The 23,186-nt window shown below is 47.4% G+C and overlaps 1 protein-coding gene across 1 annotated transcript; it reads right to left on the bottom strand.

Annotated features, from left to right (window-relative positions):
• Nucleotides 1-19,113: 19,113 nt before the first annotated feature.
• LOC149362370 (beta-alanine transporter-like) lies at nucleotides 19,114-21,773 on the bottom strand. Its single transcript, XM_089568278.1, has 3 exons — nucleotides 21,423-21,773; nucleotides 20,632-20,691; nucleotides 19,114-19,731 (listed from the first exon to the last, which is right to left on the bottom strand). Exons 1-3 carry the CDS (start codon nucleotides 21,771-21,773, stop codon nucleotides 19,114-19,116), a joined length of 1,029 nt encoding a protein of 342 aa, XP_089424404.1.
• Between the last annotated feature and the right edge of the window lie 1,413 nt (nucleotides 21,774-23,186).

The raw sequence follows: 23,186 nt of genomic DNA, 5'->3' as shown, positions 1-23,186 counted from the left end.
GCGTCGGTGTTTCCGGCATGACTTACAGGTGACGGTGAAATCAAATTCCTGCAGGAGTAATGCCCAACATGCTAGGCGGCCGAGAGGGTCGTTTAAATTTTCCAGCCAGCACAGCGAGTGGTGGCCGGTGACGATACAAAACGGTCGGCCATACAGGTATGGCCGGAACTTAGCGGCGGCCCGTACGACCGCCAAATATTCTTTTTCGGTGGTAGAGTAGTTCAACGCAGCGCGTGACCGTGAGCGGCTGGCGTAGGCAATTACTTTGTCGGCACCGTTTTACCGCTGAAATAGAACGGCACCAAGACCGACGTTGCTCCCATCCGTGTGTACCTCCGTGTCGGCAATTACAAGGCTATATTTGAGGAAGTGCCGCACAAGAAGTGCATTAAAGAAGGCAAAACATTCCTTTGAATGCACGTTGTAGCTTGTATTTGCTATATGGCGAATAGCTTTTTTCTGTATAAGGTGTAATTTATTGATGTTTCTCTGAGATGTGTATGCCGATATAAGGCTGCTGTAACTAATACGTGGGAGTAATACTGTATTATAGAGCATAAGCATAAATTTTACAGGAAGCACTTGCATAAACCTACTCAGCAGACCAAAAGCTCTTGATAGCTTTCCTGCTACATGGTCTACAGTTATCCCCTAGGCTTTAGCTTATTTAACAAGTTTTAGTTGTTCTGTCCCGATATTTATCCTAAAATCTCGAGGAATAATTTTTCGTACAGGTGCAAGTAATGGCTTTGGTATTTAGGTATTAATTTCTAAACCAGTTATATCAGTCCACTGTAGCCGTTTGCTTAGCGCAATATTATCGAAATGTATGATGTCGCAAATGTTACTTGACTGGAAGAAAAGACTAGTATCATCTGTATAAATAATGTAACAATGCTTACTAGTATTCATGATGTATTTATACAGATATGGAATAGCACTTGTCCGAATACACTACCCTGTGGCACTCCCGAAACTCGAAACAATATCTAATACAGCAGAACGGCATTCATTATTTACTACACAATACTTGCGATGAATAAAATAAAATTTGAGGAGCTTCCCAGGAATTCCACGGAAACCATAATGTTTAATTTTGTAAATAAGATTTCATACCCATTTTTTCAAATTCTTCCGAAAAATCGATTAGGTTCACGACTTTAGTTTATTTTCTCAAGATCTCTTAAGTGCAAATCCCTTCTGTGTAAATAGAGCTTACTCTGAAGATCTGCCATGACGGAACCCAAACTGCTCTTCTGATAGTATCTCATCTTGCAAAATTTTAGCGCGAAAAACACGGACAGAAAGAGTAGACGACAGGAGCGCTGACTAACAACTGGAAGTTTATTCGAAAGCACGTAGAATTATAAAGGAAGAAAGTGCGATAAAATGGTTGGTCAAAAACCAAAAGAAGAAAACTAAACACAACAGTCACCGCCAGCTCCTGCTATCAAGGCGCAAAGCACTTGTCCAGATACGCTACCTCTTTTTCCCGTATAGTAACAGACGGTTTGGCCACGCACGTGTTATGAGCCTTGGCGATACTATATGCCTCGTAAATTTCCCTACACAACACGTTGTCAAGCTTGTACACAATCGTTGTGTTGTCAAGGTCCGGCGAGCACTTGCAGGTCCCGAGATCTTGCACTCACGGCAGTGCAAAACAAGGTTCGAAGACACCGGTTCTCTGCAGTCCAGTGAGTTCTTGGGCTCCTGCAGCCGCACGTTGATGCATCTGCCCGTTTGGCCGTAATACACCTTTCCGCAGACCAATGGCACCTTGTAAAAAGAGGTAGCTTATCTGGACAAGTGCTTTGCGCCTTGATAGCAGGAGCTGGCGGTGACTGTTGTGTTTAGTTTTCTTTTTTTGGTTTTTGACCAACGATTTTATAGCACTTTTTTTCTTTATAATTCTACGTGTTTTCGAATAAACTTCCAGTTGTTAGTCAGCGCTCGTGTCGTCTACTCTTTCTGTCCGTGTTTTTCGCGCTAAAATCTGCAGTAAAATCTGCAGTAATGTTATAGTATCTCATGTTCGTCAAAGAATGAAGTACTCTTTTGCCTATAACTTCTTCTAATCTCTAGAGAAAACAGGTAACCCAAAAATCGGGCGATAATTTGAAAAATTGTTTTCATCACCAGATTTATGTTCAGCTCACAATCTAGCACACAACATTTTTTCTTGAAAAGCTCCAGTCTGCAAGACAGGGTTAAAGATGAAACAAAGGGGTGATGCCAAAAGGTCGAGACCATGTTTTATGGGTTTAATTTCTAAGTCATCAATATCTCGGGCCATGCTATTTGTCACCCCAACTTCGCGCACTCTTAGCGTTAGTTCCCAGACATCCCTAAGCATGGGGAGGTGGCGGGAACGGATTCAAAGGAGATGCCTTCGACTCAGCGCGGCAAGCTCAGCGGAGACCAGCTACCAAGTGACAAGAGGTTTTTGGTCGTTTGGTGCCGAGCTTTCGCCGGTCGTAATCAAGAGAATGGGCCGCAGCCAAATGTTCACGCCAGAAAATGGGTCGCAGCCAAAGGTTTGCAAACAAAACAAAGTTTATGCAGCAACAAGATTATAGAGAGGATTTCACAATCACTAGTACAAACGCAAACAAAATGATTAGCAAAACAATGCAACTCGTGCAAAGTTGAACTCGAGAAAGACTACAATAAAAAAAGAGATATTCTACCTCAAGTGCACTAACACAAGAGAGAGGCAAACAAACAAAACACAGTTTGTTCACCAGGCTCTGCCACAGTCCGACGACCCGAGGTTCAAGACGATGCCGTCCCGCAGACTGGCGCGCGCTGCCTCGTTGGTCCGTGGCGGGGGCGAGTGGCGTTGTCCCGGGAGTCGAGCGGGCGCGCTTCGATGAAGCTTAAGCGGCGTCTCGGGCTAACCTACGTCAGTGAATGATTTGAAGAGGAAAGAGGGATGGCACGAGCCAATCTACTGGTCGCTAACCAAGACGCCCATTGCTGACGTGCCGATAGGTGTAGAGGGGGGAGGGGGAGAAAGGCTAACCGACGGCGGTCAACGCCCTTCTTATATGGTTTTGCTCACGGCTGTCTGTTCTTCTCGCCAATGGAGGCGCGCGCATACACATAGTATCGGCCGTGCAGTCTCCTTCTCTTTGCCGCGCTGGGCGCGCTTCCCTGATTGGTGAAAAGCCGGGAGTGGCTTCCAGGATCATCTGGAAATTTCTGTCGTGACGCCGCCGCCGACGTACGAATGAAGAGGAGGAGAACATATCTTAGCACACGCAAGACTAAACCCTCTCTGCCGGCTTTGAGTAGAAGCAGCTCCGACATTCTACAAAAATCGACGTCATGGCTGACTCATTCTCTTCCCGCGCGTCGTGTCGGCGAGCGGTGGTGGAGGGAGCAGCCACTGACACAAGGCTAGTCGCTCACCGGGGTTGTCTTCTCCCCCGTTTTACGACCCGCGCTGGCGAGATGTGTCCGCGCGGCGCTGTTTGTTTCTTTTCAAAATTCCGCCGAATTTTGTGACTCGACCTCTAACTTTAAGAATAATGTGCTACAATATTCACAAATTACAAACTTCGCGCGCACATGCATGCGCTAGCAAACTCTCAATGGCATGTGAGAAGATATATAGGTCAATACATTGATGTTTCCACATAAAGAACACAGTGCAGTAGACAGGATGCACTTCAAACATACCCTAGTTCGGCAGCACATTGACACAAAATTGTAAATAGGCAGCACACAAGTACGAGGCATACTTTCGTCTATACTTCCAAGTTTGGCTTATACAGAGGGTTCGGAACAGGAATGTTTCGCTCAAGCTCCCAGTCGCCCTTTCAATTCTCTTTCTTACGCGACTCTGTTTTCTTCCTGTCACCCGTTCTAGTCTTCTTCCGCCTCATTCTGAGGATTCCCTTCCGAACGCTTTTCGGGCCCAGTTTCCTACTCGTAGTGCTGTGTGGTTTTGCGCCCAGACTTCAAGCCCTTCCACTATTCGTGTGGCTACCGCGTCGGTTACAAAGGAATTTAATCCCAGTTCGCACATGATGGCTACACTTCTCGTGTTCTCCTTCCTTTTGGGGTGCACTCTTCTCTTAGCGCTTTCTTCTCCAGACGGAGTCCTTTCTGTATGGCGGGCTCGTTCGTCTCAGCTTCTTCCTCATTTTGCTGCTATGCTCCTGCAGCTGGCTTGGACTCGACTCAGCTGTCTTCAGCTTAGTTCTCTTTCTGTCCATTCTCTTCCTGAATTTTCTCCGGGATTTTTGCAGTTCGATTTCACCTGTATCGGCAGTGCTCGATTCGCTTATCCTCCTCTTTACTTCCTTCCACATTCTACTTCGGGTCAAGCTCCGTTCACCGTCAATTGCGTCATCCGAGCTCTTCTCTCGCGATGAAGCCACTGGTCCAGCTTTCTTTTGTTCTTCTAGGACTGCGCTTTCATCTCCAAGTCCTTTTTTCTTTTCTTCTTCCTCACTACTCTTCGAGCACAATGCTCACAGCTTGTCTCAGGAGTCTTTGGAGAATCATTCTCCTCACTTATGAATTCTTCTTTGCCAATTCCTTGCTTCAGTTGGTCACTTTCGGTGCAGTCGCAAAAAGGCTTTCATTCTACTGCACCTACTCCTTCCTCAGAGGCAAAAGATTCCTCGCCTTCGTCATGGGCACCAATTTCCTCGCCTTCCTCATAGGAAAAGCCCTCCTCGCTGCCCGAGAGTTCACGCGCAACAGACTCCTGCCTTTGACATGAAGTGCTCTCCGGAGCAACAGCGACGTCAGAGTTTTCGCACTCTTTTAAATTTGACCGCTCTTCCTCACGGTCCCTGCTGCAACTCTCAGGCATGCAGCATTGTGATTTGTTGCTGGAGCTCCAAATTTTTCCACATTTTCAGGCCACTGCCCTAAGGTACCCTCTGACCGAAGCGTCAGGCTGGCCTTCTCCTCAGTGCCTACTGCCTCGGTAGTAGCTGCACTTTCACTTTCACCGCTCACCGGGGTTTCCTTCTCCCCCGTTTCACGACCCGCGCAGGCGATATGCGTCCGCGCGGCTCTGTTTGTTCGTTTTTTTAAAGATGGCGCCAAATTTTGTGACACTATTTTTCAGCGACATAAAAACAGAGTAGATTTCTACGCAAGCTCTTGGTTCAAAAAAAGTTGTTTTAGAATTAGGTGCGCCTGTGTATTTTACAACATCACCCTTATCGACTGGGGATGCTGCGGTGTTGAGATTCACATAGTGTTCATTAAGCTTCTCTGGTGATTCGTTTTCCTCGAGTGTTTTTCCGCGTACTGTTAAATAAAGTTCCTCTCTGTGGCGAGTGCCATTCTTCGATAATCTGTTATGTTCGCGCCATTGAAATATGTATTTTTGCAGAAAGTTTGTACACGGTTTCTCTATTTTCTAAAAGCAGGAAGGCCACAGATCTTTTTGTTTGGATGAACTTAGCATACAACTGTTCCTTGCTTTTAATCATCCTAAGCTATTCATTTGTCATCCATGGTTTGCGTTGCTTTTTCGATTTCCCTGTCCCTTTTAGTTTAAAACAGTCGTAATAATCTTCCTATACTGGGTGTTTCAACGAGCACTTATAAATGTTCCTAAATTTGGGGAGTTCGATTTGAAATCCAATCTTTTCAGGAAGAAGATGGCTGCTTTTGTGGACGCTAGTTGCTCTAGATTTAATCTTAATTAGGTAATAAGCCACTAAACATGACTAATTACCTTTAAAACTACTCATTGTGGGGCTTAGTGCCAATTTGTCAGATTTTTACAAAAGTCAATACTTACAGAGCATAAGAAGGGAGAGGTGAACGACTTGAAAAATTTAAGATCCATGAGCTTACTGACCGTTTCCTACAAGATATTTACTAAGGTAATCGCAAACAGAAGCAGGAAAATATTACACTTCAGTCAGCCAAATGACCAGGCAGGCTTTCGTAAAGGATACTAGGCAATAGACTCTATTCACACTATCAATCAGTTGGTACAGGAATGCGCAGAATATATTGCGTTTGTCAACTACGAGAAAGCATTTGACTCAGTGCAAACCTCAGCAGTCATACAGGCACTACAGAAATCAGGGTGTAGAAGAGTCTTATGTGAAAATACTGGAAGATATCTACAACGACTGTGGAGCTCCCATAGTCCTCCATGAAGTCAACAATAAAATTCCAATAAAGAAAGTATCAGGCAGGGATGCTTTATATCGCCAATGCTATTCACGAGAGGTTCACAGAAGGTCTTCCGATGCCTGGATTGGGAATATTTGGTGATAAGAGTTAATGCAGACTACCTAAATAATTTGCAATTCACTGATGACATTCCTTGCTATGTCACCCCTTAGATGAGCTACAAAGCATGATCAGAGAGCTAGACAAGCGGAGCAGAACGGTGGTTCTAAAAACCAACATCTAGGAAACCGAAGTAATTCTGAACAGTCTAGCAAGGGAACAGCAGTTGGCAACATGTAGTGAGGTGCTGGAAGTACGAAGAGAATATACCTACTTAGAGCAGGTAGTGACCGCTGATGTGGATCATGAGAGAGAAATAACTTAAAGAATAGGAATTATGTGGAGCTCATAAGGTAGGTTCTCTCAGATGATGAAGAGATTTTTACCAATATCTCTCAAGGAAAAAGCATACAATAGCTGTATTTTAACGTCACTCACCTATGGGGCAGAAACCTGGAGCCTAACAAAGAGGGTTCAGCTTAATTTAAGGACAACGCAGTCAGCTATGGAAATAAAAATGATAGGTGCAACGTCAAGAGACCGGAAGCGGGCGCAGTGGGTGAGGGAACAAACGCGTATTAATGACATCTTAGTCGCACTGAAAAGAAAAAAAAATGTCCTTGGGCAGGGCATGTATTGCGAAGGCAAGATAACCGCTGGTCCTTAAGGGAAACGGAGTAGATTCCACGAGAAGGCAAGCGTAGCAGGGGGCGCAAGCAAGTTTGGGTGGCTCATGACATTAAGAAGTTTGCGGGGGTACGGTGACCGCAGTTGGCAAAGGACAGCATTAATTGGAGAGACATGGTAAAGCCCTTTGTCCACCAGTGGGCGTAGTCAGGCTGATGGTGACAGTGACAGAGCCTATTTTGAACTGCCTGTGCATTCTTACCGCATCGTGCACTTTCTATCCATTATCCGGCTGCCGAAAGGAAACGGAAGTCATGTCCAACTGCATACTGCGACATCTGCTGTTGGCGGTTAGCCAAAGGATTTTGTGCACAACTTGCCGTCAAAATTACGTGTAATGACGCGAGCCTAGCGAGGTAACATTTATATTCGCGAATTTTCATCTATCAAATACTATGACTGCGGAGCCAAATGTGAAGCGCTTTAGTGTTTCACATACAGACAACACCTACGTCATGTAGGTGCTCACCTATAGGGTAGGAATGTTGAGGCTTACGAAACGCGTTCAGCTTAAGATAAAGACGACGCGCAACAAAACGACGAGGACGAAGATCAGAAAAGACAGAGAAGTGCTTGAGTGTATTTGAGTCTACCCTCGTCTTCGTCCTCGTCATTTTGTGGGCGCTGTCAAGAAAAAATCGGCTCGGGCGCGACATGTAATGCGCAGACAAGATAACCGCCGGTCCTTAAAGGTAACGTATTGGATTGCTAGAGAGGGCAAACGTAGCACGGGTCGGAAGAACGAGAGCTGGCTTGATAAGAATAATAAGTCTTCGGGGATAGAATTGCCGCAGATATAAGCGGACAGGGTTATTTAAAGAGGCATGGGAGAGGCCTTTGCCCTGCTGTGCGCATAGTGTCTGACGATGATGATGACACATACGCTGTAAAAATTAAACCTGCACGTAGATGTTACCGTGAGTAAGATGCTAACATTTCGGAGGTGCCCGCAAGAGAGGCAGAGAGAACAAAACGCAGTCACAGGATAGTTGCTGTGCGACAAAAGTACCTTGACAGACAGGCTTAAAAAGCGGCAAAGGAGGAAACCTCGCTCGCACAACTAACATATAGCTGGTAGAAATATTGAGAGAAATAGAATAATCCATCTGGCTTACCGGAACTGGCGGGCTGTATACTGTGCACTTGCTGAAGCTTCCGTCGGCCAGCACAGGAATCGCCACGTTCTTCCACTGCGGGACTGGCCAGTCGCGGAACTCCAAAGGCGGCTGGCACCAGTGGTCCACGGGGCGGCCGATGAGGCGGTAGGCGAACGCGTGCATCAGGAGCACGATTACGCTGAGGGTGGTGCACAGCAACACCGACTGCTGGAACCATCCGTGGCCCAAGATGACGTACACATTTTCCTGAATCAGGGCTCGCGAATCAGTGCCCACGAAGCCCTCGAGGAGGCAAGCAGTTGGTAATTTGGGGCCCATTTCCGAGCTTGCATCCTCTTTTGGGGGCATTGTCTTATCGGGATGGACGTCAATTCCCTGCAAGTAGATTAAATCCTACCAGTTATGCCTCTGGGGACAAGCACCGGCACAGTTTGCGTGTCAGCCCTCGCCGAAGCTCCCACTAGTGAGGATACAATACCTAGAGACCGTACTGACCTGTGGAACACCGAAGTGGACGACCACGAACGTGGAGGATAACGATTACAGTGGCGCCTATGGCTTGGGTTCAGGAGAGACTCTGCTGTAACCTCCAGCCGCTGAAGAGCTGCTAAGCGGCAGATTTTTTCTACGTCGTCTGCGTCTTCTTTGGTGGTTTGGTTGTTTCGCATGGGACGCATGGGACGCATGCGTTGAAGGTCGGAAAAAGTTTTTTTTATTTGTCGGCGTTCATGACAATTGTATGTTGATGGCAGATGTTTCAGTATGAATTCTTATATAAATTTAGCAGAAAATCTGTTTTAAGCGGAAACGTAATTTTTCAAACAATTAGACGCAATGTAAGAACCGCAGCGCGCCGCCACCATTTGCTGGCTGCTTTGTAAATAACCTTTTCCTAGGCCGTCCGTGTGCATAAACGCGTGCAACAAATTCGATGTCACAAAAAAAATTGGTGCCTACTGGTTTGGGCATCCGCCTCCAATGCGGGAGGTGAGGGTATCGATTACCGACCAGTCATACAGTAGGCATAGGCTCCTTCTGTCCAGGGCGGCGGAGTAAAGGAGGCCGAGGCCCAGTGGGGACGTAAACTTCATCAGAAAACCAGGTGTCGGCATTGTGAGCGAAAAATTACGGGAAGGATCTGGCAGGGTGTCCCCAGAGGACAACCTGGGATGCAAGTGGGACACGTAGGTCACCTGACCCTTCGGCATCATCACAGCCTGCCACCGGACAACTGTTAACCTTGGTAGGGGGCAGTTAAATTAATGATTGATCACTCGGGAAAAGCAACCTGGGCTGCGCAAGCCCCACCGCTGGGAGCTCCTGCCGTCGCAGGAAAGTGGTGTAGCGCTTAACCGCTGGACCACTGCGCCACACAGCTATGAGGGCTGCCAGGGATCTATGTATATAGTGAACGAGAGTCTCGATATACGATCGCTATGGCGTCATATCCTTATGATGGAGCGTAAGTGTCCCCTCAATTTTTTTGAAGGACCATAGTATACGTAGATTGATTTTCAGTGCATTAGCAGTTGTAACCGGCATTCCCCGCATTTCTCCGTTATGTCTGTTATTTGGTCTCACTGAAGCCTGTTTTGTTTTAAGCTGATCAACGGAATGCGGGATTGAGCCGGTTGTGTGTGCGTGTGTGTACTGCTTACTCTTAAACTGCCCACCTCCACAGGTGGTCGTTCAGTTAGTGATGACAGCACCAGCCATTGCAGCGCAGTGGCCCGTCGCTCAGCCACTGCGCCAGGGCGCCAGGTGCGGTGTGAGGACTCCCAGGCAACTATGATTGCGACGCAGAGAATGATCACATCCGCATATATCGACATTCACTTATTATGGACATTCAAAGAATATCCATTCATGACCAAAGGTTTGGTTTGGTTTTGTGGGGTTTAACGTCCCAAAGCGACTAAGGCTATGAGAGACGCCGTAGTGAAGGGCTCCGGAAATTTCGACCACCTGGGGTTCTTTAACGTGCACTGACATCGCACAGTACACGGGCCTCTAGAATTTCTCCTCCAAAGAAATTCTAGCCGCCGCGGCCGGGATCGAACTCGCGTCTTTTGGGTCAGCAGCCGAGCACCATAGCCACTGAGCTCCCGCGGCGGCATTCTTAAAGGGTCGGAAAGCCAGAACGCCGCGTATCTCTCATATTTTAAGGCGGAAGCCTTTAATGCCTCATCGTTGTAAGCCCAAGTTGTCGACAGAAATGTCACGCTTTTCAATTGGTCGAATTGGTCGTGACGTCACAGTGGCCGAATTTCAAACGGGACCAATTGTACTTTGGCGAGTACCATGCAACCAATTAACGGGATCTTATAGTGATGTTCCAAGTGGGAATGAGTTTAGTTAATTGCTTAATTAACAAATTAACCTAATTAACCTTTGTAGTCAGACCAGATAAATAAATAAAACCGAGTAGGACATTGGTCGTGTTGGGGAATCGAACCAGGGTCTCTGCAGTGCGAGGCGAGCACGCTAACCTCCCCATCATGCCAGCGCGATGGTTTCGAATGAACAAAGGCACGTCTAGTGAATGGATGGATGGAAACAACTTTATTACAAAAAAAAATTCTTCCAGGGTGGTCTCCTACTGGTCCAGGAGTCCACGGGCTTGCGCTTCACGTAAAGCCCGATCCACCAGCCATTTCTGGCCGACGGGCTGAGCGGTCCGTAAAGCAGCCTCCCAGGAAGAATGAGTGGGATTGGGGATGGGGGTACTGCCTTTGGGGACGGACATTCCCAAAGGTAGTGGAAAAGTGTAGATCTGGGCACGCCACAGGTGGTACTATCAGGAGGAAAGGTGGGGTGAAAGCATGAGAGACGGTGGGGGGAAATAAAACAGCCTGTCTGTAATTGTCGCCATGTGGCGCTGGATGAGGGCGACAAGGTACTGTGCGGTGGTGGCAGTGTCATTCGGCTGAGTTTGTAGAGTGTTGTAATTTGATGATATGTATACAGGACCGATGTAGCCTCTTTCGCAGGGTTGGGTGCCTGATCATCCGGGGTCCGGGAGGAGAGTTCTCGGGCCAGCGCATGAACGCGCTCATTACCGGGGATCGAGGCATGCCCAGGGACCCACGACAGAGTAACCGTTTGGTCGAGAAAGGTGACTGTGGCAAGAATACGATGTGTTGCCGGCGTCGCCACGCCCTTTAGGTAGTGGCGGTACGCGGCCTGGGAATCTGTGCAAATTTCGGCTACGTTTTTGTCAATGTCGGAGTGGGCCAGAGCAAGTGCGATGGCGGCTCCTTCCGCTTCTGCAGGCGAATTAGTCCGGATAGTGGCGGCGGCCCCCCCTGTGCCGTCTTCATAGGCTGCGACTGCCGTGAAATATCCTGGTTTCGAATTTTGTACCGCGTCGACATGAAGGATATCGGAGCGGTTGCTGTATGTTTTCGTGTAATAGCTCGCTCCTGCCAGCCGCCTACCATGATGGAGACTAGCGCTCATATTGCGCGGTAGGGGCTTCTGATATATGTGATCCTGAGTGCGCAGAGAGATCATGTAAGGTGTAGGACTTGTTGGGGTGGGAATGGGTGGATTGAGACGTAGCTGTCGCAGTAGGTTGGTGCGTTGAGCCTCTATTAATTCGGTCACTGTATTGTGGGTACCAGTGGCCAGGAGACGTTTCGTGCTAACCGTCCGTGGTAGACGTAGGGCGGAGGTGACAGCCGTGTAAACGGTGTCCTCGTAAACTCCCATCTTCGTTCGTTCCCGTTACACCGAGTTTCAGGTGTCCACCGAGATATGCGAGACATGCATTTCCTTTCCTCAAAAACCAATTTATCGACGAGCAAGGCGTAGAGCCGAACGGGCGTTGGCGTTCTGTGGACAACTTGGCAGCGTTTCAAGACGCTGTCGCGTTGGATGTATCAGGTATGCTATCTACGCGGATGATATCACAATCTGGGTGACAAGGGGATCCTTAGGAGAAAAACAAGAGCTTCTTCAGCGAGCAGCAGACACGGTCAACGCATACGCCCGACACTGTAGACTTGCATGCTACCCTGAAAAATCCGAGGTGCTCAGAGTCTACAGAAAAGGGTATGATCTGCAAAACTCCATAGATATCTACATAGGGGAAACGAAGCTTCCGGAAGTATCGAAAGTTAGGATCCTCGGCATGTGGATCCAAAGCAACCGTCGCATTGATCACACGATCAGAGAGCTAGCAAATACCAGAGCACAGATCACCAGGATGATTGCAAGAATTTCCAACAGAAGAATAGGTATGAAGGAGGAAGACACATGTAGGCTAGTACAGGCTCTCGTGGTCAGTAGGATCTTATACGGTGTCCCCTACCAAACACCGCTCGAGCAAGAAAAGGAGCAGTTAGAGGCAATTCTTAGAAAAGCATACAAATGCGCTCTCGGACTGCCGGTCAACACATCGACGGAGAAATTCCTTAAACTTGGCATAACCAACACAGAACGAGAACATATCAAGGCCCACCTTCTCGCGAAGAAAACAAGCCTGATGCTATTCGAAACAGGCAGAAACACGCTGCGGTTGCTGGGCATGAGGGACGCTTTGAAAGAAATCAATAACACAGCGAGCGTTCCAAATGAAATCGGGAGAATCATTCCAGATATACATAAGGCGAGAAGAAAGGAAAGATCCGAATTCCATGGCATAAGCTTCGCCGGGGTAAAAGACGTATTATACGTTGGCGCAACAACATACAGACAGCTACACGGCTCGGTAGCCAGCGTGGTGGATCACCAGCTCAGGGAAATCAACTGCGCTTCGATAAAAACCAACAACATCCTCGAGGCTGAGGAAGCAGCAGTTGCACTCGCCATCACCCAGCAGAGTGACGAGCCCCATGCACACATCATTACAGACTCGCAAGAGGCGTGCAGAAGGTACAGCAGTGGACGCATATCCACTGCAGCCATTCACATACTCAAGGCGAGGACAATCACCTTTACGAGATGCTTCATCACGTGGACACCAGGCCATGAGGCTGTCAAAGGTAAACAATGTCCGGACGCCAACGCCCGAGCATACGCCAACCAGGAGGCGCGCACAGAAGGGGAACTGGACGCAGTCATTAGACGGTATGGAGCCATCTTAGAACACCAACGAGGCCGCCGGAGGACCTACCCTCCTGCCCACAAAGACCTTAGTAGAGAGCAGTCGGTTGCCTGGAGACAACTTCAGACTAATACATGGTCTGTTCTGAAAGTAGTAGGACTCATTTTTTTAAACAAAATTTATTCAGGACAATAGTACAAACGATTATAATTTTTCAAGGTAGCACCCTTCCGCACCTACACGCTGCTGCCAATGAGTTTTACAGTTTTCGTACGCCTCCAGGAACGCCTGGACCGGAATGCTGTTTAGCTCCCTCGTCACGGCCGGTTGAACCACCTCTATCGATCTGTGTAGTTTCCCTTCGAGCGTCGATTTTATTCTCGGGAATAGAAAAAAGTCTTGCGGGGCCAAGTCGAGGCTCTAGGGGGCCTGAGGCAGCGCTGCCGCCTTCTGCTGGGCAAAAAATCGGGGTCCTCATTCACATGATGAAGAAGATCCTACCAGATGGCCATTTTCTCCTCTGACAACACTCCCGGCACCAACTTCGCACACGCTTTCCTCATGGATAAGTTTTCTGTCATGATCTCAAAAACTTGGGTTTGAGGAATGCTCAAGTCATCAGCAATCATTCTGATACTCATTGTACGATCAATGTTAAGTAAATGTTTCCCTCGCTACACATTTTCGTTGGTCTTGCTGGTCGAAGGGCGTCTGAAGTGTTCACCTTCCTCCACATTTTCCTTACCTTCTTGGAAAAGCTTGTGCCGCTCAAAAGACACCTGATCTACCCATGGAAACGTCACCGTAGGCCTGCTTAATCATGCTGTGAGTACCTTTGCCCGTTTTACCAAGATTTACTCAAAATTTGATCGCGTATCGCTGATCCAGTAAACGCTTGACTGCGTGACGAGACGTTTCTACAGGGGTTCACAGTACAAGCGACCTCCTCTCTTCAACGGCCGAGAGCCGACTGCCGATTTTCCCCAGCATTCCCAATATCCCCCTTCAACGACCCTGCACGCGCAGACCACCTCTCGTCCGGCCGTTCGCCCAGGAAAAAAACCAGTCCTACTACTTTCAGAACAGACCCTGTACATACCCACATCTCAGTTTACTCAGCAAAATCTATCCTTCCACATATGACAACAAATGCGCGCTATGCGGTGAACACCCGACGCTTTACCACGTTACATTGGCCTGTCCAAAAATGCAGGCAGCGCCGATAAAAAACACGCCAACCGGAGCAGTGGGAGGATGCGCTGTCCAGCTCGAAGCCTGAAGAGCAGCTCAAGCTGTTCGACAAGGCTCGCAAGACAGCAAAGGCCGCTGGGGCCCTGGACTGAGGGCTCCACCTACGCTGGGAGAAAGAACATTTGTAGTACAATAAAGTTTTTCATTCATTCATTCATTCATTCATTCATTCATTCATTCATTCATTCATTCATTCATTCATTCATTCATTCATTCATTCGTTCATTCATTCATTCATTCATTCATACTCCTCTTAGAGGCGAAGCTTAACATCTTAACCACACATCAGTGACACAAGCAGCAACACCGCGCTAAAGGCTTTCGCCTTACTGCAATTTAGGTCAACAAAGTGCCCCCTGAATTCTTAAAAATTATGAGAGATTCGCCGACGCGGTACATTAAGATGGATTGTGCAGCAGTACGGAGGTTTTGTGCCGGAAGTAGGTTAACAGTTAGACGAATAATTTAGGTAGTCTAAAACCACATTTTATATTTGATTTCGTGGTTCGGGGTTAGATTCCCAAATTCATGGCCGTACAACGAAGGTCAGCCTGGTTTCTAAATTTTCGTAATTGGCAATGCGTTTTGAAGAAGACCTCGCTGAGTAGGCTTTTCGCATTGTTTTTTTTTGTAAAATTTCGTCCCTCTCATTTCTTAGGTATCAAAAACAGGCGAGGTTCCTGATTTTTATGATGTCGAAGAATTTAAGATGATTTGTGCGATGATTCCACAAGTGACGTCATTTTTTACGTATATAATGCGGATTTTATATACGTTTTATATAGTGAGTTTTCTGGCCTCTTACGCTTCCCCAGGGGGTTGTTCGTGTCGTCATCTTTGGATAAATCCAAAGAAAACTGATTCCGGTACATTTGCCGTACGGAAAACGCACTTCCGAGCCGCTTATTATACGCCCAAGCACAAATACATTGGAAATAGTCGATTCTGCAAAGATGCTTGGTCTCATTTTTTCAATGCCCTGAACATAGACTAAGCACATAAAACATGTCTGTTATAATGTAGCCTTGCAGTAGAGGTCTTATGAAGATTAAAGTTATACTTCTCGAAAATTTTAAAATCATGCTCCACAGTTCGCTGGTTCTTTCTTTACTCCAATATGCAAACCTCATATCGGGCACAAATGGTGCCACAAACTTGAGTGATTGCAATAACTAAAAAAAACCCTTAAAATGTATACTAAATATTCCTTACGTTATCCTTTCGATGATCTCTTTTTGCGATATGATATTGCTACCATTTTCTGAATGCATAATTGCAGATTGCTGATACCGCGGCGGTGGCTGAGCAGTTATCGCTTTCGGCTGCTGATCCGAAAGAGGCAGGTTCCATCCCGGGCACAGCGGTCGAATTTTTAGGGATGTGACATTCGAGAGGCCCGCGTACTGTGCGATGCCAGTGCATGTTCAGGAACCCGAGGTGATCAAAATTTCCGGAGCCCTTCCGTGCAGCTTCTCTCATAGCCTGTGTCGCTTTCGGATGTTAAAATTTATAATCCAAACCAGACCAGTCACAGGTAGTTTGTATGTTTCATGTTTTCCGTTAAAACCATCAATAACGTCTTAGGAGAAATCGCGCTTCTAGAAAAGCAGGTCCATATGTATCAGCAGCGCGAACACCACACAGGAAGAAGGAGAAGAAGGTAAAGAGCGCTCTTTACCTTCTTCTCCTTCTTCTTCCTGTGTGGTGTTCGCGCTGCTGATACATATCGATCGCAACCAACTAGCCCGACAGATGGTGTTAGAAAAGCAGGAATCTTGTCTCTGTCCTCATGTTGAAACGTGGAATGTGCCCAAGCCAATTCATCTTCATCATCATCAGCCTGACTACGCCCACTGCAGGGCAAAGGCCTCTCCAAGTCCCTCTAATTAATCGTGTCCATCGCCAGTTGTGGCCAGCGTATTCCCGCAAATTTCTTAATCGCATCCACCCGTCTAACTTTCTAACGCCCCCTGCTATGCTTGCTGTCTCTTGGAATCCAAACATGTACTTTTAAGGACCAGCGGTTACCTTGCCTTCGCATTACAAGCCCACTTCTTCCTCTTGATTTCAACTAGGATTTCATTAAACAGCGTTTGTTCACTAACCCACTCTGCCCGCATCCGATCTCTTAACGTTACGCTTATCATTTTCCTTTCCATAGCTCGCTGCGTTGTTCTTAACTCAAGCTGAACCCTCTTTGTTAGCCTCCACGTTTCTGCCCCATAGGTGAGTACCGGTAAGATGCAGATGTTGTATATTTCTCTCGTGAAGGAAATTGGTAAACTGCCATTCATGATCTGAGACAACCTGCCATATGCACTCCACCCCACTCTTATACTTCTAGTCACTTCCCTCTCATGATCCGGATCAACTGTCACTACCTGCCCTAAATAGAAATATTCTTACTACTTCCAGTACCGCGCCGTCAATTGCAAACTAATGCAAGGAATACTTATCATACACACTCTCCTCTTTGTTAAATCGGTTTCAGCAAGTGCCGTTTGGTCGTTTTTGTAACCCGAATTCCATTACGAAGTCATTTTCGTTGTCTTTACCTAAGTGAAAGGGGTGGCATGTTTTACTTGTTCCCATATAATTTGTTTTCGAAGACGCCTGTTTATTCATGTCTACTAGCATTCATTTTCGATACTTGCTGTGTCCCCAATAACTCCTTAAAATGTTGATAATACTTATGCGTTTCATCTTTTTTCTTTACCTGTAAATCACTTGCGCCATAGCCATATCTAAAAGAATGCCAATTTGTAAGGTGGCAGGACTCGCGTTATGCTGTTGTCACGAATTTTGTCTTGTCTCCTCCTCTAAAAAAGTAAATAAAAGAAATGAAATGAATTTTTCATTAGCTTTTATTTCCACTTTTTTAAATGCCGGAATCTGAACGCCCCCTTGTAACACATTGGCCAGCAGCGGTGGGCTCTCTGCTCTGAACACCTATACTGGCGCCAATAACCAGCTCCATCAAAAAACAAATTACTATCTGTATGGGCCACATTAGTCACACAAACAATGCAATTAATATTTTGGGCGATTAAATATGCGCAGAGACGCCGTTGCTTTTTGTTACATAAAACACCAAAACACATATTTTGCTACAGAAAACACCAAAACACATAAAGACGCAACTAAAATATTCCCTCGAATTTTGTCATGTCCGTTCTGCCACTCTCATAAAACACTAACGCATACAGTAAGAAAGGCATTTATGCAGTTCCAAATGCGAAGAAAAACGAAATCCTCCAATGAATTACATACGGCGAAACTCCGTACAGGACTAGCCCAGCGTACATTAAGAGCAACGAAATCATGCGCATATAGTCTTCAGCAATCATAAGCGCAAGAGCAGCCAGCTTCACATAAATACTGACAGCAAACCCTAAACGCAGGTCCACCATTGGTACTCCTTCCCGCCCCGCGGCGAGGGCGACACAGTCATGGAGCGAATCATAGCGAAGATATCGTGACAAAAAATCATTGATAATTTTTGTTCCAGTAGCCGACAGATTAAAAAATTTATAGCAAGTCTCCCTGAAATTGTTCCGTGATGAGAACACAATAAACGAACAAAAAAGAATACGAAAGCACATTGCGCCGATGTTCAGTTCAAGCCACCACCTCCAGCGGTGTTGTGTTTTCGCGCCTTCTTACTCTTCGAAGCGGCCTTTTGCGGAGACCGCAAATAATCTTGCGAAGGGGATGCAGCCTTCTTCAAAGGTGATCGAACTTCCTGCGAAGACGGCGAAAGCTTGTTAAGTGGAGATCCAACATCTTGCGAATGGGATGTAGCCTTTACCGGAGGTAGTCCAATGTTCTGTGAAGGCGATGCAATTTTGTGCTGCGCAGAGCCTGGCGAACTAGATCTTGAAGGTGATACGCTTTTTCTCATAGGCGAAACAAAGTTTTCAGCAGGTGTTTCAGTCCCTTGCGGCGGGGAAGGGGCTAACGCAGGGGACGCCGCCCCAGATGTCACTGCGCTTTCTGCTGCCGATGCAGCACGGCTTGCAGGCGCCCGCTTTGACTTCCGGTACCTATCCGGCTTGCTTGACTGTCCCGTCTTCGTAGATGCTCGAAATGGATCGAGGAAAGCCTTCAGGGCCTCCATGCGCTGCCGTGCGTCCACCGTTCCTGGATCAGTGTCTTTCTTTTTATGGGAGAATATCTCTGGAAGCCACTGAACCGCCACCGCGCTGACCAAACTCAGTACAGTCATCAGAATATTCAATGCTAATACCCGCTGGTGTCCGCCGAAAGCGCCAATCAATATGGCCACAAGGACTCCCGCGCGGCCGACGGAATAGGATATGCAGAATCCAACGCTTCTTATAGCAGTGGGGAACACTTCGCCGGCATAGCTATAGTTGACGCACATAGCCGCAGTAGTGGCGCTTAAGACCATTATTGAGGATAATGGCATCGCGATATTCAACTTCAGTTCGTAGGATACTGTCTGAAACACGCCAGAAAGAGAGAGCAGCGCCAGCACAACGGAGAGCGTGAATCTTTGGCCTCTTTTTTTAAGGCTATAGTAGAGCGCGATGAGGAGTAGAATTTTGAACAGGTGTGCCGATACTTCCCAATGGGTTTCCAAACTGGTGTGACCTATGCGTGAACCATAGTAGGCAAAGTTCACGCCAAACCAGGACAAAATTATAGACACGGCACGTCGGCGAAAGGAAGCCGCAAGGAAGATGGTTTCCGATGCACCTGTCCCTGCTCCGGAGGATGTCTCCCGCTTCTCAAGCTGTCGCCTCAGCGCTCTGAAGGAGGCTCTGGCCTTGGCTATATCCACTCCGTTGCACTTGGCCGCATGCAGCACGGTGTTCTCAGCATGGTGAACTCTCCACGTGGCGAGCTGCCAGACGGGGGACTCCTCGAGGAGTAGCACCAGGCCAGCACAATGGCCGTGGCCGCGATGAGCAGCGCGTGCGACAGCCTCCAGCTAGGACGGAGCGGCGACAGCAGGGAATAGAGCGCAGGCGGCACTGACGTACCGACAATGTTGGCCAGAAGGATGTACAGCGCCCGGTGCTCGTTTCCCGTCACTTCGTAGAGGACGATAAAGTGCAACACGTTGGTCGAGCTGGTCGTAGCGGAGACGACAATCCTGGCCAAGAGGAAGACACCCAGGGAATTTGTCGAACTGGCCGCCATGCTGGCCAACAGCATGGTGGCGGCCCTCCCCAGGATGACCGGCCTGCGCCCCACGCGGTCTGCCATTATACCGGCAACAGGCACGAGGGACAGCGGACCCACGATGTACACGAAGGTGGAGAAGGAGTACAGCCAGCTGTGTTCGCAAACGAGGTCCCACATGCTGACGACGCTGTCACTAACGTCCGTTGTGTCGTAGTCCCATCGGTCGCAGACAACTTCATGGCGCTCCTCTTGGTTGTCGTCCTTAATAAAGAAAAAAAAGAATGAAGTCAAAATAAATGGCAAGGGCAGAGCGATACTGAGTGAGAATATAAAGTTATATTTAAACTATCACTTAACCTTAAGCGTGAGCCACGTTTGCGGCAAATCAAAAAGAAAGAGTTTGAAAATATAAGTATAGAATATGACAGTACATCAAAAATATTTCTGGATGACATTAGAAGCGTGGAGCAGTACTGCGGAATTCAAGTATTTAGATAACTAGCAAAAATGATATGTCGATATAAATAATATCAGTCATTTACCCAATATAGCAGACGTTTTAACGAGCACTTTCAAAATTCCTAAAACTGACGGAGTTCGGATTTCAAATGCTTCGGATTTCGGATGCAAATTTAGCAGAGGTACTCGGCATCGCAAACGCGTGAAAGAGACCTCCAGTCTGCGCGAGCACCAGTCTTTGTTACTCCAAGGATGCAGAAGATGTTGATATTCGGGAGATGAAGTAAGTGCCGAGGATGAAAATTCCTGAAATAATGTGTAACTGCGAAACCTCACGGCAGCTGTACATGCGCAGGTTGGCAGTATAGCAATTACTGGGCCGCAGAGAAGGGCCCTTGCTCAGGAATCGGCAATCTCATTGAACTGAATGCCCATGTGCCCCTGTACCCAAAGCAACCCCACCGAAGTTAGATGGAGCGGGATCAGCTGCTTAAGGCGCAATACCCGAGACTCAGTGGGTGATGATAATGTACAGCAAATAGATAGAGAGTGCGGCAAAACCATTACTGGGGAAACGGTTGGGTTTAATTTTCGTAAGGCTAAAATCACTGCTAATAATTCGGCCTGATAAATTGGAGTGAAGTCAGAAAGACGGAGAAAAAAGGCCCATCCCAATATAGGTGAAAAAATGCCCACACCTGCCTTTTCACGATCCAGCGAGGCATCAATGAGAATATGAGACGAAAGGGACCTTAGGTTGCCCTGCAACAAACCGTGGAGGAAAGGAAAGGGCTGCAGCTTTGAATTCGATGGGAAAATGTCATCAAATGCAATCTTGACTGAAGGACAGAAGTTATACATTGGATGGAGATCTGTGAAATGAATGTTTAAGGGATCAAGGAGAGACTGCACATAACATATCTGCGGAGTATGCAGACTGGACCAGGTGGCACATGGCACCTCCTTTCGTTTTCTAAAAGCACGATTTTTTGTGAAGAAAAAACTGGCTTCAGCACGGCATGTCACGTGAAGGCAATTTAACCGCTGGTGCTTAAATGCAACAGAAAGGATTCCAAGAGAAGGCAAGCGTAGTAGGGGGAGGCAGAAAATAGGTGGCCGGTTAAGGTCAAGAACTTTTCGGGGATACTGTTGCTGCAGCTAACAATGGAGAGGGCTATTGAAGATACATGGGAGAGGCGTTTGGCCTGCAGTGCACATACTTAGGCTGATGATGATGATGATGATACATACGGCTCTAAAAATGAAAACTGCACGTAGATATTACGTGCCATAGGAGATAAGTTTCTAACAATTCGGTGTGCACAAGGAGGGGGGCGGGGGCAGAAGGCAAAAATACAGTGCCAGGACGGTTCCTCTGCGAAGGAAGTATCGAGGCAGACAGTAAGTACGGGCAAAGGCGGAAACCTCACTCACACAACTAATGTAGAGGAGGTAGAAATATTGAGACAAATGAAATGATCCATCCGGCTCACCGGGACTGGCGGGCTGTATACTGTGCACTTGCTGAAGCTTCCGTCGGCCAGCACACGAATCGCCACGTTTTTCCACTGCTCGACGGGCCAGTCGCTGAACTCCGGAGGCGGCTGGCACCAGTGGTCCACGGGGCGGCCGATGAGGCGGTAGGCGAACGCGTGCATCAGGAGCACGATGCCGGTGAGGGTGGTGCACAGCAACACTGACTGCTGGAACCATCCGTGTCCCAAGATGACGTAGACGTTTTCCTGAATGAGGGCTCGTGAATCAGTCCCGACGAAGCCCTCGAGAAGGCTAGCAGTTGGTAATTTGGGGCTCGCGTCCGAACTCGCATCCTCTTTTGGGGGCATTGTCTTCTCAGAACGGACGCAGATGCCTGGGAAGTAGAAAAAGTCCTATTGATTCTGCCTCTGAGGTAAAGCACCAGCGCAGATTGCGTGTTATCACGTGCAGAAGCTTCCAGTAGCGAGGATTCAATACTTCGAAACCGCACTGATCAGTGGAACACCGCAGTGGGCGACAACAAACGTGGCGGACTGTCAGCAGTGTCGCGCCTATGATTGGGTTCAGAAGGGACTCTGCTAGAAAACCCGGCTGCTCAAGAGCTGCCAAGGGACCGAGCGTATCAACATCATCTTCTTCTTCTACGGTGGTTTGGCTGTTTCGCATTTCATGCATGCATTGAAGGTCGGATAAGGCTTTTATTTCTCGGCATTCATGACAAGTGTATGTTGATGCAGATGTACCAGCATACTTCATATCAGAAATTTAGACAGCAAATCTCTGTTGTAAGTGGAAACGTATTTTTCATAGGATTAGAGGCAGTACAAGAACCGCAGCGCACCGCACCCAGTAGCTGGCTGCTTTATAAGTAATCTGTACATAGCTCGTTCTTCTACGTAAGAGCGTGGAACGAATTTAATGTTACAAAAAAAAAAGCGGTGCCTATTGGTTTGAGCATCCGCCTCCGTTTCGGGAGATTCGGGGATAGATTGGCAGCCGGTCGTGCAGTAGGTGGAAGGCTTCTCCTCCTTAGGGGGGCCGAGTTAATGAAGCCCAGCCTCAGTGGTGACATGAACTTCACCAGAAAACCTGGTGTCGGCGTTATGAGCAAAAATCACGGACAAGGCAATTGCAGTTCATTTCATGATTGCAGCTGAGAGGTTGCTCGCGAAAAGCAACGTGAGTCGCACAAGCCGCACCGATGACAGCACCAGCCATCGCCGCGCATGGCGCGCCGGTTAGCAACTGCAGCAGTGCACCAGGAGTTCTGTGAGGACTGCCCGGGATATATGAATATAATGCAGGGATATATGAATGTAAGGCTGAATTCCGTATATATTGGCATTCACTCGTTATGGACAGTCAAACAACATCCTCCGTGACCAATGGATCGGAACAAAGGAACCTAATTTGTGTCTGGCCTAGCAACGCATATCCACCGTGAATTGTTTTCAACGATAGCATATTTTTATTTTTTAAAATCGTGGGAGATACCCGCTTGCGGTCTGTTGAGCTGGATTGTACCGCAACAAGGACATTTTGTACCTGAAATAGGTTAATAATAAGCCAAACACTTCAAATAACAAATAATTATTGCATTTTTTATTTCAGAGGACACGGTTATATTGCAAAATTGATGTCCTTCAAGAAACAAGCGCAGCCTTGTTTTAAAATTTTCTTCATCGGCAATATGCATCGAAATATTTGCTGTCAAAAGCGGGAATTTGAAAGATGGCTGAGTTGGCTTTTCCGCTTTGATT

This window comes from Amblyomma mixtum, chromosome 2, assembly GCF_055824585.1.
Source record: "Amblyomma mixtum isolate Tamu chromosome 2, ASM5582458v1, whole genome shotgun sequence".
In the NCBI taxonomy this organism is placed as follows: domain Eukaryota; kingdom Metazoa; phylum Arthropoda; class Arachnida; order Ixodida; family Ixodidae; genus Amblyomma; species Amblyomma mixtum.
The sequence above is the reverse complement of the archived record's forward strand: the minus strand, read 5'-3'. Positions and strand labels throughout refer to the sequence as shown.

Coding starts and splice junctions, on each gene's coding strand:
- LOC149362370 (XM_089568278.1), bottom strand. CDS start 21,773: ATGCCCCCAAAAGAGGATGCGAGTTCGGACGCGAGCCCCAAATTACCA. Junction 20,692..21,422: donor TATACAGCCCGCCAGTCCCG/GTGAGCCGGATG, acceptor GGTTTGTTGCAG/GGCAACCTAAGGTCCCTTTC. Junction 19,732..20,631: donor CCTCGCTGGATCGTGAAAAG/GCAGGTGTGGGC, acceptor TTCTTTATTAAG/GACGACAACCAAGAGGAGCG.